General features: G+C 42.5%; 1 protein-coding gene across 1 annotated transcript in view; it reads right to left on the bottom strand.

The window, feature by feature from the left end:
- ofcc1 (orofacial cleft 1 candidate 1) overlaps nucleotides 1-22,083 on the bottom strand; it is a 34,582-nt gene extending 12,499 nt beyond the window's left edge. The window contains exons 1-12 of the mRNA XM_029843152.1: nucleotides 22,022-22,083; nucleotides 21,362-21,436; nucleotides 19,401-19,498; nucleotides 18,144-18,227; nucleotides 17,829-17,899; nucleotides 16,511-16,631; nucleotides 12,785-13,027; nucleotides 10,366-10,517; nucleotides 9,965-10,079; nucleotides 8,851-9,157; nucleotides 3,804-3,895; nucleotides 1,985-2,130 (exon numbers count right to left, since the gene is read on the bottom strand). Coding sequence (XP_029699012.1) covers nucleotides 1,985-2,130; nucleotides 3,804-3,895; nucleotides 8,851-9,157; nucleotides 9,965-10,079; nucleotides 10,366-10,517; nucleotides 12,785-13,027; nucleotides 16,511-16,631; nucleotides 17,829-17,899; nucleotides 18,144-18,227; nucleotides 19,401-19,498; nucleotides 21,362-21,436; nucleotide 22,022 — 1,505 coding nt within the window. The 5' untranslated portion in view covers nucleotides 22,023-22,083. The remainder of the gene's footprint in view (nucleotides 1-1,984; nucleotides 2,131-3,803; nucleotides 3,896-8,850; nucleotides 9,158-9,964; nucleotides 10,080-10,365; nucleotides 10,518-12,784; nucleotides 13,028-16,510; nucleotides 16,632-17,828; nucleotides 17,900-18,143; nucleotides 18,228-19,400; nucleotides 19,499-21,361; nucleotides 21,437-22,021) is intronic.
- Nucleotides 22,084-23,827: the final 1,744 nt, after the last annotated feature.

Genomic DNA, 23,827 nt, shown 5'->3' with positions numbered 1-23,827 from the left:
CTTGATTTTCTAGCTGCTGGAGGTCGTCCCTCCGGCTGGACAGACCCTTCTCACATTGCGCCATAAGAAATAATAAAGGTGACCCTTAAACTTAGTGGTTTACAGATGTATGTAACATGTATGTTAAATCTGGCAACCTAACAGAACTCCATCTCCGTGCTATTTTAAATCAAGCTGCTCCCTTTATGTGTATCAAAATGATCACATAAGTCGGGTGACCTGCTCGGTACTTACAAACGTATGGCTAGTGCACATACTGTCGAGCTGGATACGCTGTTTCGGTGCATTGCTTTACATTTATTTAATTTTGTAAATAAAGTGTTTCTGTCAGGGGCATTCTGGAAATGAATGCATTGTGTTAAAAATTTCATGTGATGCCTTCTAACTCAATCTTTGTTTCTAAGCGTTTTACTCAATAATACATGAGCGACAGATTTGCACATTTGCGTTGGGACGCCCCATAAAAACCTCCGCGAGTTCCGTCTCTGGTGGCTCAATAGATGGCAGTAATATCCCTCAATCGCTGCAGTATGAATCTTCATCCACATCAAATCTGCGCACGTGCAGATGTCTTCGCACACATGCACATTCCAGCCCGCACAAATTAAAATAAACACACAATTACGGCACTAAATAAAATAAATAGTGAACAATCCCTTTTGTCTACATCGCTGACAGTCCTTCAGACGTGTGCAGACTGCAGTGGGAGACAGGAGGGAGGTTCGGACATTCCGAAGGCCAACACTGCCACCTTATCTTTCTAATGCTCTGATTAGGCACGGGGCAACAAGGCAGCCTTCAGCTCAGATATACCGTAATGTGTGCACGTAAAGAGATGAATTCAATGCGGGAAACCATTGAGACTTCTGCTCAGTACACTGTGCACCTATAACCAAACCCGGCGACTGCTCAGAGCTAGAAAAAAAAAAGGGGCAGCAATATGAATAATTGTGAAAACCATTTAATTATCTCCCTTTGTGTGCAGCCTGCCTGAGTTCAGTGTTCATTTTGCGTTCGCGCTCCCTCAAGATAGTCCCTGTGTCGTCATTTGTTGGCAGGATACACTGGTAATCATTTGAATTCCCTCAGTATGTTCAGAAGATGTCAGGGAGTAGTCTCTGATCTTGTTTAATATGTGACCAGCAGCTATAAATTACCAACTCCCAGAAATGAGGAAACATGGGTACTTTTAAATCTCCAGGGAAGACTAACTCTATCTCCCTCTGTCTCCCTCTCTCACCCACATAGACTCTTCCCCAAGTCTGCATGTGTGTGCATTAATTTCCTCTCCTTAATTTCTTTGACATGCAAACAAAAACAAATACCTTTGACTTTTTCTGTTGAAAGAGCTATTTTGCTTGCAGCCTATATGATGCTCTGTGGGCACTTTGTGCCACACCTTGTTGTTTCAACACATTCAGACCAGGGCGTTTGAAATTCTTCTATTTCATGCAACTCTATTTTCTCATTAAAATCAAATGCTCTAAGCCACAAAAAGAGAGGCCAACACATTTTTTCTAAAATGCCTCTGTTGCAAGAGGTTGTGCAGCAGCAAACATGCAGACTTGAAGGGAACAACGTGGCTCAGCTGCATGAAAATAAAGCTTGCCCGACATAGCTTAATTGTGTTGCATTGAAATCTTTACATACACTCCATAGTTTTAGACTTCTGAGTTGGGGAATGTCTAAAAGTTCTCTTGACATTTTTAATTGATTCATTTTTCTTGCTTGAAGCCTCTTTTCTATGACTTGTTGGCAAATGACTACGGAGCAAAAAAACAAAATTAGAGTGACGGCTCAATCTGGGATTCTCCTCGAAAACCGTGCATATACTGAGTGTATAACTATTCTAGCTGTACAGGAGGCCCATTTGCTTGTCAGCATCTATCTCTGTGAGATAAACTAGTTGTCATCTACATGTTTATTGGTTTTTTCTTTACATCTGAGCTGTGCAAATCTCAGAGTAATGAGTGGAGAGGCTTACTGTAGGGAGAACGTATACTCCTCCATCTCCTCTACGGAGAGGTTCTCTGTCGAAGGCTGCATCTTGTGTTTGTCTGCCTGCCGAGGCGCCGCGCTGCTGCCGCTCGTTCTGGGTCCGCAGCTATTTGTCTTCTTGATTGGCTTCTTCTGTGAGGAGCAGAAATCAGGGGGAACACACGCGGATGTCATTTGTAATCAAAGCAGGAAACAGGCTTCTGAATTTATCTTGGGGGATGCACACGGTGACAGTGACAGCGTGCGTGACACTTTGGAGTCTCTCCTTTATCTCAAGCGTGCCTCAAATTGACATCAGACAAGAGCGGCGGCAAAATCGCATACGGCACACCATCATTCAAGTTGAGTTCATTTGGGAAACATGGCGGAAGGGTTAAATATGTGATATTTGGGCAGCTGGCACTGTTTTTTTCCCCCTCTTTTATACAAGTCACTCACTGTCATAGTCATAAACACAGTAAGATGCAGTTAGGAAGTGAGGTTTTAAATATTTCACCAAGCTACTTGGGAGCAGATGATATTTGTTAAGCCGCCAACATGTTAATGGCTTGCTTTCCCTGCCCTGTCAGCCCCGCCTGGGTTGCCCTTAGGTGGGCTTATTGCCTTCCTGCTTGAAGTTGTGAAATACTCACTGATGTATGCTAATGAGATCCACAGTTGGAAAAAAGCAACCCTTGTCATTCTCCCGCTCCTGTCTCACTCCATCTCACCCCATTTCTTTTTTTTAATCCACATCCCCCCCTCTGTCTCTCCCTCTGAGATAAACTAGGCACAGGAAGTAGTAAATGGGCATGGCCCCATAAAAGCTCCATTCCTTTTCATAGGGCAATCTTTGCCAAAGCAAGTTTGGATTCTAGAGTGATGATCACAATAAAAAGGTGGAAAGGAGCAGGAAAGCAAGCACAGGCGGGAGCAGGAGATATATAAACCCCAATGTTCTCCAGTGTCTCCCTACAATAAATTTAATGCAATACCTTAAGAGGGTTTTTTCGTATAGTGCCGGATTCGTGCCCTATGGGCAAAGTGGTCGCCTAGAGAAAATTCATTTTAATTAGGCCTGCACTACAGGTTGAGGGGGTGAAATCTGATCCCTGGCGCTCTGACAGGGGAGCAGGTTGAAGATCACATCAATTAATCACAAGACAACTTGGTTGCAAACCATAACGTCTGGCTTATTTTTAGCAGATAGGGTGGACACTAATAATTGTCTTTATAGATGAATACAATCTGTCATCAAACTCATTTTTGAGGTGCATTTAATCTTTAGACACAGAAGGATGAGGCTGGGAGACAGAGACAGTATCTACTGCACGAGTGTGATGGTTGGAATTATGTTCCCAAGTTTCAAAATGCCTCAAAAAGAACATCCCATCCACAAAAGGCCGAAACAGAGGCGCAATAGCAGCGTCAGACTGGGAAGCCGCAACGCCAGATCAGCACACAAAGTAATTTAATAATTAGCACTCTACAGTATGGCAGGTAACACACAAGCTTCGATTCATTTTGCTCCGTAGTCCTCCATAGCGCTGGAAGAGGCGTCTTTAGAACGATCTGGTAGAAAAAAAAATTCTGGCTGGCTTTGCTGATTTCACAGAATTTGAGCTACTTTGGCTTGTCAAGCACATCAAAACTGGCTTTGAAGGCTGAAAAATACCTTTTAGTGTGAAATGTATTTTGACAAATGTCAGATAATAAGCCAGGGAGGTGTGTGAAAGGGCTGCAAAGAACGGCAGGAAGGGAAGGAAGAGAGAAAGCAAGAAGGTGCCTATTTCAAGGGTTAGGGAAGACTCGAATCACAGTGTTACCTTGTAGTGAATCGCACCCTCTGCTTTCTCCTGGCATGGATCGCTCTTTTCTCCTGGGTTCCTACAAATGGCTCCCAAGGAAGAATTATTTCCTGCATTTCAAAGATGAGTGCAGAAACATAAGTCTGTGTGTGTGTGTGTGTGTGTGCGTGTGTGTGTGTGTATACAGCATATGTATCACAGTTCACAGGTGCATGGTTGCTTTCTTCTGCAAACCACAACTGGTCATGGAGGATGTTTAACAGATATTTAGATGTCAAAATGTGGATAGCATTATTGAAAGCAACAAAAGTGGTCGAATGTTTCTTCATCACCTGGTCAAAGTACTTTTTTCCTTACATGAAGACGCTGCATGATGTTTTTCTACTCTCGCAGCTTCTATAGTTTGTCCATTTGCTACGTGGTGACAACTGAAGTCATTTCTGTCTGCAACAGTCAGTGCAGAGCCTTTGCATGCAATTAAAAAAGAATAAAGTCGTTGTAGTTTTTTTTTTCAAAGGTAAAAATGACATTAATAACCTTGCCATTGATTTTATCTTTAAAAAATGACTTTTCAAGATTTTTTAATGCAACGTCTTCCCCCTCTTTCCTCTCTCCCTCGCTCTCTTTTTTTGTAATTTAAATGAGCCGCCAGATGTGTGTCTCATGCTTGAAGAGTCGAAGATCTGCATTATTTAGCATATTAACATTCACAGAATTTAAAAAAGGGTTCCTCCATTGCCTGGAGGTTGCAATTAAGTAAACCTTAGCTTGACACTATATATATCTATATATCTGTGTGTGTGTGTGTGTGTATGTATGTATGCATGTAGTATCTCAGGCTGTGAACCCCCCCTTTGGAACATCTATATAATCTATATAAAAACCTGTGACAACATCAGTTCCTTATGCAGCAGGATTAAATGTAATTGCATGACATCAGAATTCTGACAGCTTTAATGGACTTAAATGGCAGAAAGGGTTAAGGCGCTTTTTAAGGGAGTCAGATTTCATACTAGCGCAGATATCACTTTATATTAATACATTTCTTTTATTTAAATAAATAATTGGTCTTGTTTTCTTGTAATTCTTTGATAAATATCACAGTAGGATGACACGCTGCATCCTACTGGGAGAAATGGGGAGAAATGCATGATCATTAAAGGAATGGGCGCTGTTTTAAATATACCGAGCACTGATAGTTACTTGCTTGTGTTTATTGTGTGTCTTACTGTAGAGTCAGCACTTTTATGTGTATGTGCTCACACGGACGCCACAGATTTAATTTCTTAAAGGACCAAACCACACACAAACTCTCCAGCAAGACTGACTTACTGGAACCAGGATAACGGAGGCAGCCTCGACAGCTAACAGCTATGTCTGTGAACTCAGAGCTGCCACAACTCCAGCCTCCCCCGGCCACTCAAGGCCAGCAACAAACTCCTTGTTATCAACCTGTGCTCTGAGCTATGTTTCTGCAAGTGCACATGCACATGTATGCCTTGAATGTGGGGAAGGATGGGGGGGGGGGACTTATAAACAAGTATGCTAATACGTTTAGTAAAAATAAGAGTTGTAGTCCACAACAGCTTAACTCAACACTTGTTTTCGCTCTCACACACAAAAAAGGCCACAGCAAGAAAAAAGCCCGAGGCCCATGATGCTGTCGAGACCCCCATCAATGTGTTAGCAGTGAGAGGCAGCTGGGCTACGATGGCTGTCCTTGTGTACCGAGGCCTCACGGCCGGTCCAAAGTTACTGCGGGATCGAAGGTCATCGACTGGAGCATTACCCCCGAGTCCATGTCATGATTTATGCTAATGTTGCAAAGATACTGTGAGCATTTGGTGCCACTTCAGACAACAGTTTATTTGCCTGTATTGAATTTCAATGGCGGTTCCAGACGCTCTGTGCATAGTAATGAGGATACATTCCTACACCGAAGAGTTTTTCCTCACTCTTTCTGATAAAGTCAGGCTTTCTTGAAAGTCAAAACTATCTTTATCGTGCTCACCGAAACACACACAAGATTCAGGTGTCTTATCATTAGCAGAGGATTTGGACTGAAGACTGTCACCTATGGGTGTGTTTGTCTCTTCCCATGCTTGTCTCTAGCATTCAGCCCTCTGGGCTTGTTTCCCAACACCTTTTTGCATGAATTTACGTGTGTGTGTGTCTCTACAACAAAGAGTCCAACCATTTGGAATTTGTACATTATTGAATTAATCTGTGGGATGCAGAGTGGGGCTGATTGACGCTAAAGGATACATTTTAAAGGATACGTTAAAGGATACATTTTAAAATTCACCCACTGGTGCTCAAGGGAATGAATGATATGATACATTTGTTTGAGGAAAAACAGGCATAAAATAAAGCTGTGATACAGTTCTGGGGGAATGATCCACATGCCTCTAGCGAGCCACCAAAGGCAATCATGATCCTAATCTAATTAGTCATTTGGGTTCAAACAAACCCATTGTAACTGGATCATTCAGTTAATGTGAAAGGTCACTTAACCCAATGATCAGCCTCGAGGTTGTCGCTACATTACAGCCAAAATCATGGGGCTATCCTTGGACAAGTCAGCTGGGCAAAGTAGAAATATGACTGTCTGACAGCAATGGACTAAAATACATACATGCCAACACATTAATGCTCTCCAGATGCTTCAGTCAAAAGTATTTGGTTTTAAAAGTCAGGTTTTGGATGTGGAATAGATGCAATTCAGGCCATGGCTTCTCTGTGGGGATTCATTCATTAAGGATGAAATTCTACAGATCTTCACTATCACCGTGCGTATGCTATTAGAGTGACATGCGGTTTTATTAGTTTTGATTCTGAGGGAAATTCTGGTTCTTAAGGAAAGTCATGCGATATTGCACATTAGGAAAAGAGAGGGATGGAATGGGAAAGAAATGTCTCCCATTCCCAGACCTGCGAGAGAACAGACGGAGAAGGAATAGTCTGTTCTCCATCTACAGCAAGTATGGGATCTTCATTTGGAGTTGGGCTAAAATTGTCCTTTTTGACAGCATCTGACTGCCATAATTTGGTCCAGAGGTAATGGAAAATGAATGGATCAATGTGTACGTAAAGTGCAAATGTCAGAGTCAAAGGCAGATGGGCGAACACCTCGGTTGCGGTGCTGTACAGGACGCCTTTTGATCTTGTATTTTACTGATGGATCAGGTTCCCTCCCTATCCGCCTCACCTGGCTGCGATAATGTTGCTGTGCAGCCATGTACCGTATGTTATAAAGGCCTGGTACCTTTTGGCTTGGCGGTAGGACAGAAATCTCCCAGAGTGCTTAGTGCTGCTCTCTCTGTCGCTCTCTTTCTGGAAAGGCAAGTCAGTTCTTTGGGGACACTTCCCATGTGGGTGTTAGGATCTCTGTGGGGGGGTCACAGGTCAGTCGGTGGAGGAAGCGACAAGCTGTGAAATGTAAAAGACCAATTTCTTCCACATGTTTCAGCGGTGGGAGAACACTCCCGAGCTGTCAGCTAGCATCACGTTTAAAATGGGCCAGGGTGCTACCCAGCAGACCTGTCACAACTCATTTGTAATTAAAAAGCCTGTGTGATGTTTAAAGCAGAGCACCCCAGAAACTTTTGAGAATTGTTAAATAAAGATGAGCTGTGCGTGCGATAAAAAGGAAAAATGTTGGATGTATTAATAACAAAGTAGGCTAGCCATTTGCCTTTGTAGTAGATCAATACCAAATGAGGCTGTTGGCCAGGATATTATCTCCTGATCTGCAACTAGGCAGAAACCATTTTTTCAATAGGGGAATGATTACTTACTGTATACCAGATGTCATTAGCTACCTCTGGACATGGTTACAGTTGTAGTATAACTCTGCCTGGACCACCAGATTAGCATGTCTGCTATATCAGGGTATAAGTGAATCTGACTAGCATACTAAAATATCCAGTAAGAGAGATGAACATTTCTCACAACCAATTCTTAAATGCAGCAATGATCACTGCAATGTGTGCTGAACTTAGAAAACTCATGGCTGTATTCTCTTTTACTATCATCCAAGTACAAGTTCGCAGGCTAGGTCAAAATTACACCTTGGACAAAAATTACAGATACACCTCACAAATTAACATAATTGTCTTAAATTTCATTTTAATCAGTGGAACTATTTTCTACAAAAGGGGGTTTAACCATGGCAGATAGCACTAAGAGCTTAAGAGATGGATTTGAGCTACATTAATAAAAACCTCATTTCGCTTTTCAGAGTCAAATCTTTAAATATCTGTGTGTTCTACTTGCAGTGTTAATGGAAAAAAAATAAGAAACTACAAAGACAAACATGCCAACTTGAATAAAAAGCCTCAAAGATGTCCCGTTTCTTCCTGTTAGCCACTCCCTGGTCAGCTGGGAAGTACTTGTGAGTGACAAGTTTTCTAAGCCCCTTTAGCATTTTAGTCTTCTAAAGACATAAATATACAGCTCTCTTTAATGCCACAATCTTCTAAACATGAGCAAAATAACTGTCTCGTTCATCAACTCCCTTAAGTCTCTTGCAGAGAAAACAATTAGTCGACTGTCATAATGAAGATTGACTAACTAATGGCTACAATAAAATATGTACATGCTGGCAGTGAACCATCTTGCTAATCTCGAATTTATAGCATGAGTAGATGTCATCAGCAGTTCGATTATTATCTGAATTGACTAGGTTATTCTAGAAAACCAAATCATTTTCTCCAGGTTCTAATTTATTGTTTCCTGTTGGTATCATTTAACATCTGATGGATCTACCAAATACCAAAAATACTTGCCATAGCTTTATATGGTACTTTCCACATTATTTAATTCATTCTATATTTAAGATAATATTAATGGGGCCTATGTAAGAAAACAGAGTTAGTTTGATTTGACTTCTGTCTGTCAGAGTCGGCCCAGTGTGTCTACCCAGCCCTGCCCTCAAGCATTCACCTCGACGGAGGAGCGTGACAGCTGAAGTCTGCCACTCTTCCCATCCCAGCGCTGGTGACATTAGGGTGACATTTTCTTCCCACTGTGGCATAGTTGGGGGTTTTTATCATTGAATCCCTACCTGGCAGAAATGAGGAAGAGCAAGCAGAATCAGCTGACAGGTGGGGAGAAGACCCTCGGTGAGAATGGAGCGCAGCCCCTGCTGTGCAGCCTGGGCCAGCATGAGACCGTTGCTGAGTATGACACTGGGTTTGGGGACGAAGTGGCTGAGGAAGGAGCTCAGGATGTGATGATAGCTGGCAATGGCACGGCAGGCTGCCTTGGGGTGGCTCATGTTGGGCCCCAGCTCGGGGCATCGCCAGAGGATGAGAAGGAAGTGCTGATGGAGTTCTGAAATCCTCTGGGTCTGTTGAAGAGGTCATCTTTACCTGGACCAGCGGAGACAGCTGCATGTTAGAGGACTGCACGTGAGCTCAGAGAACATCAATCTTATGTTAACATCATCAGCAGTTGTGTTCATGTCATTCCATTCCATCAGCATTGTTTGTGGGAACGCAGCATGTGTGTGCAATTACACTACAGGTGCTAGTGATCAAGCTGCAGACAAAGCCAGCTATTAGTACTTGTCCTAGTGTGCCATGCCTGACAATGATGGGACTGGTAAGAATATTGTATATTCTTCCAGGCTGTGTATTGTCAGATGTGCAAGAATGTGGTTAGTTTCATCCCTCTCTAAAAAAAAAAAGGAACTCTAATGCAAACAACATGCCACAGTCAAAGGGACGAATAAAGAGACAAACACAAGACAGATCCGTCCAGGCTTTTAATGCAATTAAGATGTTTACCAATCTAATCAATGCATCAGCTTAAATGCATCCGGGATTGTTGGGCACATACATGGTTCCTATTAGCCCCATGTCCAAATTTGGTATATTTCTGAAAAGGCTTTTTATCATAAAAAATGACAAAAAAAAATCATTCCCATCTGCCTGAATTCATCATTATTTTACATTACTCATCTCTCACACACACACGCACAGACACACACACACACACACACACACACAGTCTCTCCTCTCCCTGATGTAGATGTGTGTTTTTCAGGCACTCATAAATAGTCAGAAAGATTCACAGGAATTTACTATGAAATAGAAGAGAAGCATCTTTGAAAGAGACACGCCGTCAAACGTTGGCAAATCACACACACCCGCACACTAACACACACAAAGACACACCTGGAAATACAGGTTGCACAGCCAGCGGTCTAGATCAGAGGAGATTAGTGCTTCCATTTTCCTAAACTGGTCCATACGTGCGCTGGGCTGCCCTCTGATCAGAGGGGTTTTAAACCTTGGGAAGTGAAATACAAGCAGTGATGTCACTGCCAATTAAAATAGACCGAAAAGAAAGTATAGATGGACAGTTGATGCTTTCCTTTATTTATTATTAAAGGACAGAATAAATTGACCATCACCTTGAGGATACGGGTACATAAAAGGAGCAGATATAAAGAAAATTACGTATTAGAGTATAACTACATTCAAAAAACAGTGTAACACTTAACATTTTAGTGATTACTGTTCCTATGGCTTGGTTTAACTTTTAGGAAATACATGTGTTGCGAACTTTGACACACCTGCCCTGGATGTGACAGAGGTTTGGTCCGCAAACAGGAAATGCCCCCCAAGCATGGACCGAGCTGCAGACACGGCTGCTCTGATCCGGTGCAGCGATGAGCTGGAATACCAGGACCGTGGAGGGAACGAGCTCGCAGGCTGCCGGTACGGTCTGGAGACACATCCGAGGCGGCACTCAGGCAAAGTTGAAAGCCCGCAGGCACGTGCACCAACGTATGCACACAAATGCAGATGCAGGGACAGAGCAGACACTTGCTTGCAACCACAAAACCAATGGCAAACAGACAAAGAGGTTACCAAACCGGACAGAAGCCCCCAGGGAGCCACTTTATTATACATCCTAGACTTGGAATCTCTTCTGACTTATTTCCGTGTTCCCTTCATATCCCTCTAAACTGCCATTCTTACCCGTCCAACTCAGCCAATTGCTTGAAACGAGATGTTTGAGTGATAAAGACATCAAAAAAGTTGGTAGACAAAACGATTGTATCTGTGATCTGGCAGTTACTGAATTCTCAGTGGTGTGTGAGCACCTTCAGTCCAACTGATGATGCTGTTGATGTTAACGGACAAGTCGCACCAAGCGAAAAGCCAGCAGCTAACGGCACGCAAATACGAGCTTATTTAGCCGCAGTAAACTGTTGCTCTTTTGGAATGGAAAATGCAGGTAAAGCTTAAAACATGTCAAACGCGTGACCCCATCCAACCTCGAGATCATCAGCTTTTTCCACACTACTCTGAAATGCTAATGCTCAATCTGAGGGCACGAGGGGCAAAACTTGGTCGCGCCTCTTAGATTTGGATGTATTGAAAGTATTTACTTTCAGCCCCTTTGTGTAAGAAATACGCAAACAGGCACCTGCACGTTTACAGTATCTGTTTAAAGTGCCTGTAAGTAGACGGGCGTTGGCGTGTGTGTGTAGATGGGAAACGTTTCCATCAGGTTTGTGGGACGGCACGATGTGTTTTGGAGGAATCCTCACTTCGTGCCTTTGCTGGTGGAGCTGCTTAAGCCATCAGAAATGTCCTATTTGATCCAAAACAGACCCGTGTTGTCTTGTTTTGAAATAAAGAGCGCATGTGTCCACAAAGGGCTTGTGAGGAGAAAAACAGTGACTATTATTGTGCAAAGATGACTCAGTTCTTCCTCGGTGAGCAACAAAAGATTCAAAGCTTTATGAATTTCCATCTGCGTTGACCAGAAACGTTTTTCATTCGTTTATTTACATTTCCCCCATTTAATATAACAACTATCAATCATAATATCTCACATATTTCTTTTTTTTTTAAAGGAGGTATGCTAGACTCAAGCGGTCGCTCACTGGCCAACTTATCCAAGATGTCTCAGACTGAGCGACACTCTTCAATCCCAACCCAGAACTAAGAGACAAAAGGGCCAATGAAATAAGAGAAAGCAGAAAGAGGGCGGAAAGAAAAATAAGCTCCTGGCTTCTTTCTACCATCACTAATTCCTCATTTCCTCTTAGAAGGCACAGCCTTTCTTAAAATCACGCACTATAGTGTGGGCACGAGAGGGAAAACATCCCAGCCAAGCCTCAGACAAAATCAGATCAACAAGGACACCAAAAACAGGTCTGTGTGCACAGCACAGTTAGGCAAGACTGACATTAGCTCTTTAGCTCTTTTTTTCTTTGTTCAACTCTAAATCAGATCCTGGTTTTATATTTAGCTCATGCCAGCCTTCGCCCCATGCTCGATGTGAGCTAGAGACAATATCATCTGAATGAATACTCCCACCAGCACATTGATGCTGTCCACATGTGCTGAACGCTCACGCTAAGGCCTTTAGTGTTGCTATCAGAACACAGAAGCAACCCTTTCTGAGCCTGAACAGAACTCTGTCAGATCAGTAGGGACAGTGGCTTCGGTTTCTGTCTAAAGGTTTTCTTTAAATCTGTCTTGCTTTTTACACATGAGGAGTGAACAAACATAAGCGGACGCCTAATCCACTGGTCAAAATGGATCCTTTTAAGATTAGAACCATTTCTATGGTTTTCACTTCAGGATCATCTTCAAGACCAAGCTTAGCTTAGCTTTGCTGTTTAAGCTCAGGTGTTAAGGCACTGAATTTTGCACTGCTTTTGGGCTTCAATTTCATTCCATTACTACTCATCATTCTTCCCTTGATCAGTTAAAATATTTGATTTTGGGTTTGATTTGGATTAAATGTTATTTTTAATGTCACCAGTTGTGGTTTACCTCATGTTGTGATCTTTGGAGAAAAACTTAGAGGCTGGTTATTTTAGAGCCTTCATGTTTCGCTCTAAAACCAAAGGTTTCGAGAACCTTTTCACTCCAATAAGTACGGATGGACGGATAGACGGGTGGGTAGACAACTGAATTTCAACTATATCATAACAACACAGCAGCAGGAGCCTTGTTCATGACCGTCCTCACCATCATCAGGCTCTGGTTAATGTTCAGGCCTGTGCTGTAGTAACGGCCGAGATGCTCAACTGGCTGCGTGGACACGGACCACTGGTGCTGACTTCTCTCGCTGTGCGGTGCCACAGCCGGACCCCCCAGACGGCTGTGAAGGCTCATGCTGACCGTGTAGAGGCCTCGGGGTAGCTTGTCTCTCGTGGCTCTTAAGCAACGCAAACGCACCTCCACAGTCTGAGGGGTTGCTTCCTGCTTCTCCTGTAACAACACAGCTCAAAGCTTAAAATTGGATTCAGTTATATCAGTTTCAGTATATTTTAAGACACATACCTCTTTTAATAATTGTATTACTGTGGAGAGAACAAAAGTATTGTTTTTTTGTATGACCAAAATTCTATATGTCATTCTTCCTGAGCAGAAAAGTCCATAAGTGCGTTCAAGTGTTGAGCATATGCTGTTACTTGTGTTTGCTCAATGGTAAATTGCTGTCTACTTGTAAACATAAATAGTCCCACAACATTTAGTTTAAGGGGTGAGGTTGTAGTATTGACCAGTGTTGTAAATACTCTGTTATGTTGACGCCTTGTTACCAAACATAGCCATGTTGCATTGCAGTGACTATGTTGTGTGAGGAAGTTCTCTGTACATAAGCTTTGTTTACATAGTGAATGAGTGCTTCCTGACCCCACCTTGTTTTCCACTTTTTAGTCCTTATATACAGTAAGTCTATACCTAAGAAAAATTCAAAATACTGAGCAGGCTTTATACCTATCTCAAATAACAATTTAGTGACTAAGTGTCTTGCCACAGGGTACATCAGTCCTGTCAATGGTAATCTCATCCATTTTTAACCTTCAGGCTACATCTACCGACTTATTTGCTTATTTGTTTTGGTGTCATTTTTAAGGCTTAAGATGAGCAATAGGCTATAATGGCTAGACAGTTTATTTTCTGAATTAGATATAATGAAGAATAACACATATTCAGTGGCGCCATTTTCTAACTAGCATTAAATAAAAATGCAATCATGCTTAAAAAGAAATGCTACCGACATTGACTATAGGAGGTTCTTGAGCACTTTTTAGTTCAGGTCGCCTCTTCTCTACCTTGATCAGCAAGAACATAATAAGATGTCTTTAAGATTAATGAACATTCTGTAGATGTGTTTTGGGCCCCCAGAATATGATGGCTGATAATTTTGATGACCCCCCAACTGTAATTCCACTTTGATCAGAGTCTACTTATCTATTACTAATTAACAGATAATGATCCTCAATTATTCAAACCAATCCAATGTTCTCTTCCAATTTACCCCCTCTCTTCCTTATGTACTTTGTCCTCGTACAGCTAACCCAGTCTATCATCCACACAGACAGCATATCCTATATCCTAACCTACCCTACCCTACCCTACCCTACCCTACCCCACCCCATCCTACCCTACCCCACCCCACTCTATCCTATCCTATCCTATCCTAGCCTATCCTATCCTATCCTATCCTATCCTATCCTATCCTAACCTAGCCTACCCTATCCTGTTGTATCCTACCCTACCCTAACCCTATATCAACTGCGTGTTACTGGTAGAATTTTGAAAGTTGTTTAGTTGACACACTCCACACATGTACAATTTTATCAAGAGTAGCCAGTGTCTGTGGTGAAGGTGTGTGCTAACCCCTTAATCCTACTCGCCATGTTTGCACATATGTAAAAAAAAAAAAGAGAGAGAAGAAATGTAAAGCAAAAACACCCAAAAATAATTTAGGCAGAAGTGAAATAAGTATAATTGGTGGCAAAGCGGTTTAGCCCACACATCTCATAGATGGGAGGAGGTGATGGCAGCCTCTAAACCCCCACATTGGAATACATTGAGCTTCAAGGAGAGGAGGAGGGAAACAGAGAAAAGAGGAAGCAAAGAAATACAAAGAACAAACATTCATTGGTTGGCGATTTGCAACGTGCGTCCCAAAGATCGGCATTATGAAATCGATCGCATTCTAACGCCAGTGTCGTCGGACACAAAGGTTAGGCTAAAAGGTGAAGCAGGCTGGTTTGTTTGCCCCTAGCTTGAGTGGTGCCTAAAGTGCCATAACATTACAGCACTCCTACAGATGAGATCAAAGGCTCCAGCGAGGGATCCTCCATGGTTTTCCTGGCAAGCGGCCTCGCTTTTACTGAAATATCTTTTCAGGGCTTTCCACGCACTGACTGAACACACAGAATCAACTCTTAATAGAGACAGGAAATGCCACGTACAAAAACTTCCTTTCTTTCTTAGTATGGGCTAATATTCAGAGATTAAGCTCCCTCATTATTTATTTTCATTTTAATTAGTAAATCTTAATTAACAATGAACATTTACCCTTAAAATATTTTGGCTTTGGAATGAAGGAGGGGGTGAAGAAAGGAGAGAATAAATATGACAATCTTTTTGGGACCTCCGGGCAGGATTACTGATGCAGACTGCCTTAGTTATTAAACGCGTTCTAAATTAAATGCCTCCATGAATTTTGCACAGAAATATATTTTCATAGTTTTGCATGCCAAATGTGACATTTTATATTTCAGATTCATCTCGCTGCAGTAATTCTAGGGAAATGTCATATAAACAAAGATTTTGTCATTTACCAAAGGAAATTACTATGTGTGGCAGGTTTGGCCATTTCTTTCTTTTCCTCTCCCCTTCTCCCTCTTTTGCCCCCTATTCTGCCTTTGCTGGTTGTTTCAAGTCAGCAAGCCATAAAAAATCTTTATCTCAGTGAAACACAGCAATTTGGGAGATAATCGAATGGTGACTGGGGGGCACAAACGCCAGTCTGAGGAATTATACCACAATCTCTCCTGCATTTACAACCTTCCTCAAAGCCAGTTGTCACCCTGGAAGGAAAAGCCCCCGACTGAAGATTCATTACATCTTTAAGCCAGCATGGTGGCACGGCAGCCTCATCCCCAGATGCAACACAACAGCACACTCCTCCTACAGCTCATATGCTCACACTAAAGCTGCAGCTTCCCTCTGTCTTTCCCATTTCACCTTTTTGCAGCTCTTCTCTTCCCTTTTTGTAACACCAAAAACTCCAAAACTGCTGACATTGCAGTCACAAAATTTGAGTTCTGTTTTCACTTTAACGTCAAAATTGTGTGATTGAACGTTAGCATTTTACATAGAATAACTTTAGCCTTGTGTGTACCTACTGAAATAAAAAGGAATGAAATAATTCAGGTGTTGGATTTTCCCATTAGGGTAATAGGTAATTGCACCATTGGAGTCCTTTCAAACAAACAAGCATCTTTAATATGGTTGCTTCCTGATCAACATGGCAGTTTATCACTTTTTCCTTTTTTTAGTTGGTTGATGTTTATACATCTGACTTTTGTGGATCAATTTTTTCTAAAAAAGATGATGTCATGTGATTTTAGGACGCCTGCCTGCTTCATGAGTCATAATATAGCAATATTTGAAGTCTTGTGCACTTAAATATATATATATATATATATAATTTGAGTATAATGTCAGCAAACTACCTCCCGTGGTCTGTAGTTGTGCTGTTGTTGTTGAAATGTGACATGTTTGCCTAACAGGAGCATTTGCAGAAATGGTCAATGTGGGATTTGGTGAGACATTGAGTAACTTCTGGAATTACTATAGTTATTATCGTTGTTATTATTATTAGTGGTAGTAGTAGTAGTAGTAGGATGTGTCAGGTTTAATTCTGCAGTGCTGATAGCAATCATATCTCACCTGCCACTGGGGGAAAGACACGGAAGAGGAGAATCCTGGGACGTTTGACACATGGCTGCATTTTGCTTCTTCTTGGACTTCCCCCAGTGCTCTGCCTGACAGGTTTTCAATGGCTGCATCGCTGCATGTGTAAAGAAACACAAATACAGACACGCAATAACACAAAAAGCTAACCCTGTTAACTGCCACCTGCATTTTGAACTCTGCTGTTCCTCTTTGTGGCCAACAACAGCTCAATCTAATAACAGCACAGCAAAACACTTTCCTCCCTCTCTCTCTCTTTTGCTCTCACCCTGTCTTTCTCACCCTTTCAATTTTATCAGCTGTAATGTAATAAACGCTTGCTTTGCTCAGTCTCGTTGCCACTTCTCTTAATTCCTCAAAATAAAGCAATATCACAGGGGCCCTGGCCTGCCTGTGACTGGGGATAAGATGCTTGTAAAAGGAAGGATAATTCAACAAATAAATGCTCAGCATCAAAGGCAGGCCCTGGTTTTATGGCTCTCTTCCTCCTCTCTGTTCGCCTATCAAAAGTATTACATGCACTTTCATCAGTTCACAACAATGCTCAATGTGCTTCCTAATGCAATTACTCGACCTCCATTAAATCAGAAACAGTGGAAACAAATAAATTACACATTTGTTCCAAAAACCACAAGTCAGCTCTGCATCTCTGCTCTTTTCTTTCTTTCTTTCTTTCGCAGGAATAGGCAGAGAAGTGAAATCATTTCTCATTAAATCTCAGGCAGAAGTAGCCCCAGGTGATGCGCAGAAAGTCTCCCATGTCTAATAGCCACCCACCATTGATATCAGAAGGAATTTGCAGGGTTCAAGGCTGTTGAGAGGAGGTCATCTCGCTAAACTACGAACAACATTCATCTGACAGAGCCGGTGTCCGACTACCACCCACCCATAAAACAACCAAACACAAGGAGAGATACTGATGTGTGTGGTACTTTCTTGATTTTGATCCTGCCAGCCAGCACGGTCGTCCATAATTACTAAAAACTTAAACATGCTAAGCTGACTGCCTGCAGGGCTCACACTGGGAGATTTGATATGTGATCTCTGACTAAAGCGGATGGACCAGGAATTGATGTGCCTCCGTACCCAATGGCATGGATAGATTTCTCTGCCCCCGAGCCAGACTACCCACAATGCAATACCCGTTGACGGGAGAAGCCATGCGGAGAACACATGAATTACATGACTCCAAGGGTGTCGCTGGGAATGCGAGCACTTTTCACACAATTAATGATTACAGTCATGTGACATCAACTGTAGATGTGGAGAGGAATCTGAAATTGTCTAGACTCACCAGCGAAGCTGCGCACTCGGCCCGGCCTGCAGTGCCTCTTTGGCTGTCTCGTCACTTTGGGAAAGATGCTCCTTTGAAAAATATTACATAATTTAACCCTAAAACCGTTTCTTAACTCTCAAACAGTCCTATAAAGTTGTTGGGACCAACTAAAATGGCCTCACCTCTGGAAATGTCTTAATTTTGCTACTAGAATGAGTATTTTCATCCACACAAAGAGTTTGTCTGTTGCTGGATATATATATTTATATGTATGTATGTTGAACCCTGAAATATGTACAAGCATAAACTACTCATACCTGCATGGGAATTTACCTTAGCGTCCCAAGTGAAGAGGGCCATTAATCTCTCCTTTGTCTTTGCCCACTCACTCCTCAGCCGTCCCTCCAGAGCCGCTCGCTGCAAAATACGTGTAAATACACATGCACGCTTCTCTTTCTTTATGAAATAGTGCAGGGCACCATAATGGCAGAATTAAGCACAAGGAGCAACTGTAATGCAATCTGCAGGCAATCAATACCGAGCCAGGCCCTAAAGACATGTAGCGTTTGATGAGTATTTCTGCCAGTTTTCCATTCAGTCAGCACATTCACACTCCCCGTTCGGATGCATTGACACTGCTAAGTGACAGCGTCTCGCCCTGTAGAGGCTTTGTATGGCAGAATAGAGAACGAAGAAAAACGCTATTATTTTTAAAATAGATGTGAAATCTCTGGTGGATAATGCGCCTTCAATGGGAGGTGGGTGTGGAAACAGTGGGGACGCACACACATATTACAGCAGAATAAGGTAACACTGATCCCAACTCTGATACAGTACACAGTAGATGCCAATGATTATCCAGTACGGGAGGATGAGTCAACTGTTGCTGTTGTTCCCAAGTGATTGTGAAGCGTTGTTGAGCCATTTTTTTCCCAATTATGTTGACTCTCTTTCCATATAATTAGATACTCCTACTCTCTTTTCAAGTGAGATTACAACTAAAAATACAGTTGATACAAGTTCTGCCCTGTTCACATATGCATGAACGCTGCATTTCTTTGCATTCTAGATTTGCTGACACAATGGAGACCCTTTTGCAGCTCGCATTTCTATTTTCACTGACGGAACAGAAACACTTGTTTTGAAAGGAGCGCGGGATCTTAACACTAGTTGACAATCTCCCCATGAACCTCTGGTGAAATCAGAACCAGTCATGCTCTATTTTTCTTGAAAAGGCTGGATGAAAAAGCTTTTGAACGACCTCAGTAATAATGCACAACAAAGTTCAAAATACAAAAAGGATAAACGATCAGTTCTGTGTTGCACATATGCAGATAAATCAATGCAGGTATTTTGTTATATCAAGTATCTGAATATCATGTCGGAGAAAAATGCTTGAAGATAAAGAAATGGGGCAAAAGGTAAATAAAACATCAGATATTAACACACACACACACACAGTGCACAGTACACGTGCATGTGCACATTATGTCCATTAGAGAAAGCCAGCGATACGCGACATAATGGACATGGCTGATGTGCTGGTGAATATGGGATGATGACACAGATATTTCTTTTTGTAGCACTGACCTGCTGCAGTGAAAGGCTGCCAAGCGTGATCATGTCAGGTTGCACATGCTCCCGCGGCTGCTGGGCGTAGTGGGGAATCACCTCTTCAGTGGTCCTCACTGCAAAAAATAACGCACTGCAAAAGTGATGTCGCCGAGTTCTAACATTTCTCAAAATGAAAATATGGCGTTGTGATTTCTATACAACTGAGCACAAAAGGTGTAACCTGCAAGAGTTCATGCAACGTCGCCTATAAAACGCAATAATGACAAATCAAAGGTTAGCTTTACTTTTTATAGTGCTCTCTCTGCCCATTATCTTCCTCTGGGCTTCATGTCCAGCCTCTCCTCCCAGCAGAGTGCCAGCCTCAGCCCCAGTATGCGCCTTGGAGGGCCTGCAGCCCGAGGCAGCATCGCAACTCTGGAGCAGCAGTCGCCACTGAAGCACCAGATCACCTGCCTTCACCCCCAACACCTCCTCCTCCCTGGAGCCTAGCAACATACCTCGAGAGTTCCGCATCGGTGGGCATGCACGAATGGGTCGCGTGCATGTGCACACACAGACACACATAGGGGATATATGGGAAGCCAGGCCACAGATGAAAACGGGTATGATATATGAAGACAAATCATAATTTTCCCTTTGTTTTCTTCAGAAACCGAATCTAAAAGCATAAATCTATCATCCTGCATTCATTTTAGCCAGATATTCCACTCGACTACGGAAGTTGGCCTTGGAGTTTTCTGTAGTAAGCACTTTGCTGAAAGAGAAGCATAACTAAGCGCGACAACTTGTTGGCGTGTCTCAAGAACTGCTGTGCCACCTCGGTGATAGAAATCACGAGGAACTCTCTTGTTGACGTGCACAGTCCAGTTTGTGAACCAGCTGCGTAATGCTTTTCACATAGAGGCTGATGTCAATGTTTCCCGCCTTAAAAGAACGAACAGAAATGCCCCTTTATCACCAGGCCAAACCAAATGGATTCATCACAATAAAAGGGATGGACTGCAGATTTAAGACAGGGGAGGGGAGATTTTCTCCTAATTCCTCTTCCCAGGAATGAAAACACTGGCCACTGTCTTGTTCATTAGCACGTTGCCTTATTCCTGCTGCTTTTTGTGAAATGTTTGGGTGCTCAGAGGCGGGCTGCGAAAGCCGACACAAAAGCCCGGGAAGCAGTCGCAGAATGTCAGGATCAACTGTGACATATGCAGCGCCTGCTCCGCGCCTGCAAAGAAGACTCCAAGCCTACACCGGCGGGAGGCATCCATACAGCAACATAAGGTGATTGTCTGGAAATCTATTGTAGCTCAGTGAAGTGCTTACTGGCAGTCGCCACAGCTGGACTCCAACAGCAAAGAAGTAAGAGCTCTTTTCCTTCCCTGCACATACTGCACGGAGGAACTGTTAATCCAAGATCCTCTTTACTTTTTGTGGGATTTCATGAACATTCCAAGACAATGGATTGGGCTGCTAATCTGAGCGCTACAGCTAAATCTGAGACAAAGGCAAATAATACAAACCGACTAAATTCTACCACGTTGAAACGGGCCTAAACCCATCACTTGCTCTCTAGAATTACAAGGAAGCTGTGAGTCCTGTCAACAGGATGTGGTGCAACTGTCTTCTCCCCAGAACAATGCTAAGATTAAACCAACTGAATAATGCCAGATTGGCTACATGTTTCGGTGAGACGGAGCTAATGAGTAAAGGCATGCCTACGAAACTGAAAACCATGCCAGTGCTTGGAAAGCAGAGACTTTGCTGAGGTTTTGACTGTACATTGTATCTTTGTTGTATTTGTACCAAAGGATGTGCTGCCTGTGTATGTTACCATTTAACTATTTACACATATTGTACAACATGGAGGTATGTGGGATGCTGGTATTGTAAGTACTTAAGACACTGTAATAATAATGTACCTTTATGTAATTCTCTGTGTGTGTGTGTTTGTGTGCGTGTGTGTATGTGCATGTACATACTGTAGGTTCCAGGTATGTTTATGAAGGTGTCATCCAGCACAGTTTTTTGCTTGTTTTCACCAGTGTTCAGCATCACTACAAGTAAAAGAAATGACACAGTCATTCGACACTAAAATGATATTAACCTTTGTGCAGCAAAATTACAATTTCAACTCAAACAGTTCAATTCAAATCACATCTTAACGCGCAAACTGCAGTTGTTCGCCATGGAACTGAGAAATTCATGCCCATGCAGAGGAGTAAGAGGGGAATGAGCATGTATGTTAGCTGGCTTGTCATAATGTGATGAGCTTTGGCTTGGCCAAACCTTTGATATTACACGGCGGTGATATCTGAAAGATACAGGTAAAATGGCTTCTCCATTAATAACCATGTTTCATTATAACGTGCATATTACTTGACTCCCAAGAGTTCCCTTTTAATAGGCCTTCTTCGGGAGGGGGCTACCAACTATTGATATGGCTCTGCATGTCAGCAAGCGAGAAATGAAAACTGACCAATGAAACGTGACCTTCGTCAATGACAGCGGGTTGGCAGGCAAATCTTGTGATGCCATCACTTGGTGTATTTACATAGATCATCCAGCTGCCTGCTACCAGTGATCTCTCTCACCTCACTTTAATGAACCAAGGAGAACCATTATGGCAGAGAATGGCATACTTAATTCCAGCTCATCTTCAGCGCTGACCCTGGCCGTCCCGCTATGCCTTGGGTCTGTCTGCTCCGCCGACAATGGGTCAAAGTAATTTTGGGTACATTCATTTCCTGTGGAAAGAGCGAGAGAGGAGAGAACGAGAGAAAGACCAGTTGGTAGTCAGGCGGGGGAAAAGAGGCAGGTTCAGGTTAGTGGTTATTAGAAGCACATGAAGCGAAATGTTAATTTTGAAACTGCGCCGTTGAGAGGTTGGGGCAGCAGCTCCTGCCGGATAAGGCAGAGTCCGAAAAGGACGAGAGCACAGAAATGGAGGAAAGTGGTAAAGAAACTGCTGCACCTTTCCACGGTCTGCTCTGGGGCCTAATTAGCATGCCGCGAAAGGTCACGGCAGGCAATCTCTTAAATACGACGGCCATATGTATGTTTGACGTGTTCAAAAGGAACTAATGAGAAAGTCTACAAGCTCAAAAGTACTTCAAATTTAAAAACAATACCTTTTAAATACTTCAAGGTCAGAGGCCTAGAGGAGCGGGCGGAGTAGATCCAAAGAAAAATAACCTGAGCCCATGTCTCATTGACTTCTTATTAGCAATCACTGACCTATGGGTATCAAGTATGCTCCACAAAGTTTATGGGAATCTAATGGCTTTGGGGTCTTTCTATTAAGTGTACACCCCACCAAGAAGCTTTCTTAACCCCAGATCATTCCCATTACATGACTTGGATATGTGACTCCAATTGCACCAGTTGTGGAGTCGAAAAACAAATTGTTATATCCACATAACTTTGTAACCTCTGGTATTTTTCCTACTCCACACTCAAAGTTAAACAGTGAAATACAGTATCTGAGAATCAGCATCAATCATTCACTGCCCCTTAATTTTTTATTCATTCAGTCATTTATTCAGTAAGTCAGTCATTTCAGTGGAAGAGAATGTTGCATTTATTTTTTAATAAACAGTATTTTACCCCTAAATTAGATTGTGGGGAAGATGAGAAAATGGCTGTAATCTTTACATATCATCTTATTGCGAAACCAAAGATTGGTGTCAGATTTCCTGGTGACCTCGGCATAACATCAAAATCAAAAGCTCAAGAATTTAATGGCTGTAATGTTAGAAAAATTCATGATTAAGCAACACTGAATTTAGACTAATGAACCGAACCTTCATTAGCTCCAAAACCTTGAGTAATATTTAGTAATCCACAGTTAATCTGCCTAATTTGCCATGACCTTGGTATGTTTGCCAACAACATAGGTTGGAAGGTCTCTTTCCTTTCCACAAGATACCTACAAACGAACAATTTTAGCAAAACCAGGGCAGATTCAACAGTCTTATAGCACATGTGCTTGAGCTCTGACTTGACCTGCCTGAAAAACACTCGCTTTCCTGTCATTCCTGCACGGCGCGGCAAAGTTGCAACAACTCCTCATGACAATAACTGATAATAATGGCCATACGCAGCGAAAGCAAAATACGCGGCATTAAATCGAGAATTCAGCATGTGACTCATTCCTGAGAAAACTGGCACACTTGCAACCTTGAACGCATCCTAATTTGCCATCCCGTTCCTCAGGAGTTCTCCCTGACATACTGAATTATAAGGGGGCATATTCGAGTGCCTGATTGGCCTTAAGCCGTGTTTCGGGGGCGTTGTGAGTACAACACACAGACAGCGGATCGGCTTGGTAGCGTAGTAGCATATGTAAATGCACTCTCCTATGACTCCAGCCCACCACAAGGCATGTAGCCGAGAGTGGGAGTCAAGGCTGACTGTGTCGAGGGTGCTTCTACATTGAGACAGAACAC

Source organism: Takifugu rubripes, chromosome 10 (genome assembly GCF_901000725.2).
Source record: "Takifugu rubripes chromosome 10, fTakRub1.2, whole genome shotgun sequence".
In the NCBI taxonomy this organism is placed as follows: Eukaryota; Metazoa; Chordata; class Actinopteri; order Tetraodontiformes; family Tetraodontidae; genus Takifugu; species Takifugu rubripes.
Note: the sequence above shows the minus strand (reverse complement) of the source record. Positions and strands in the feature narration are given on the sequence as shown.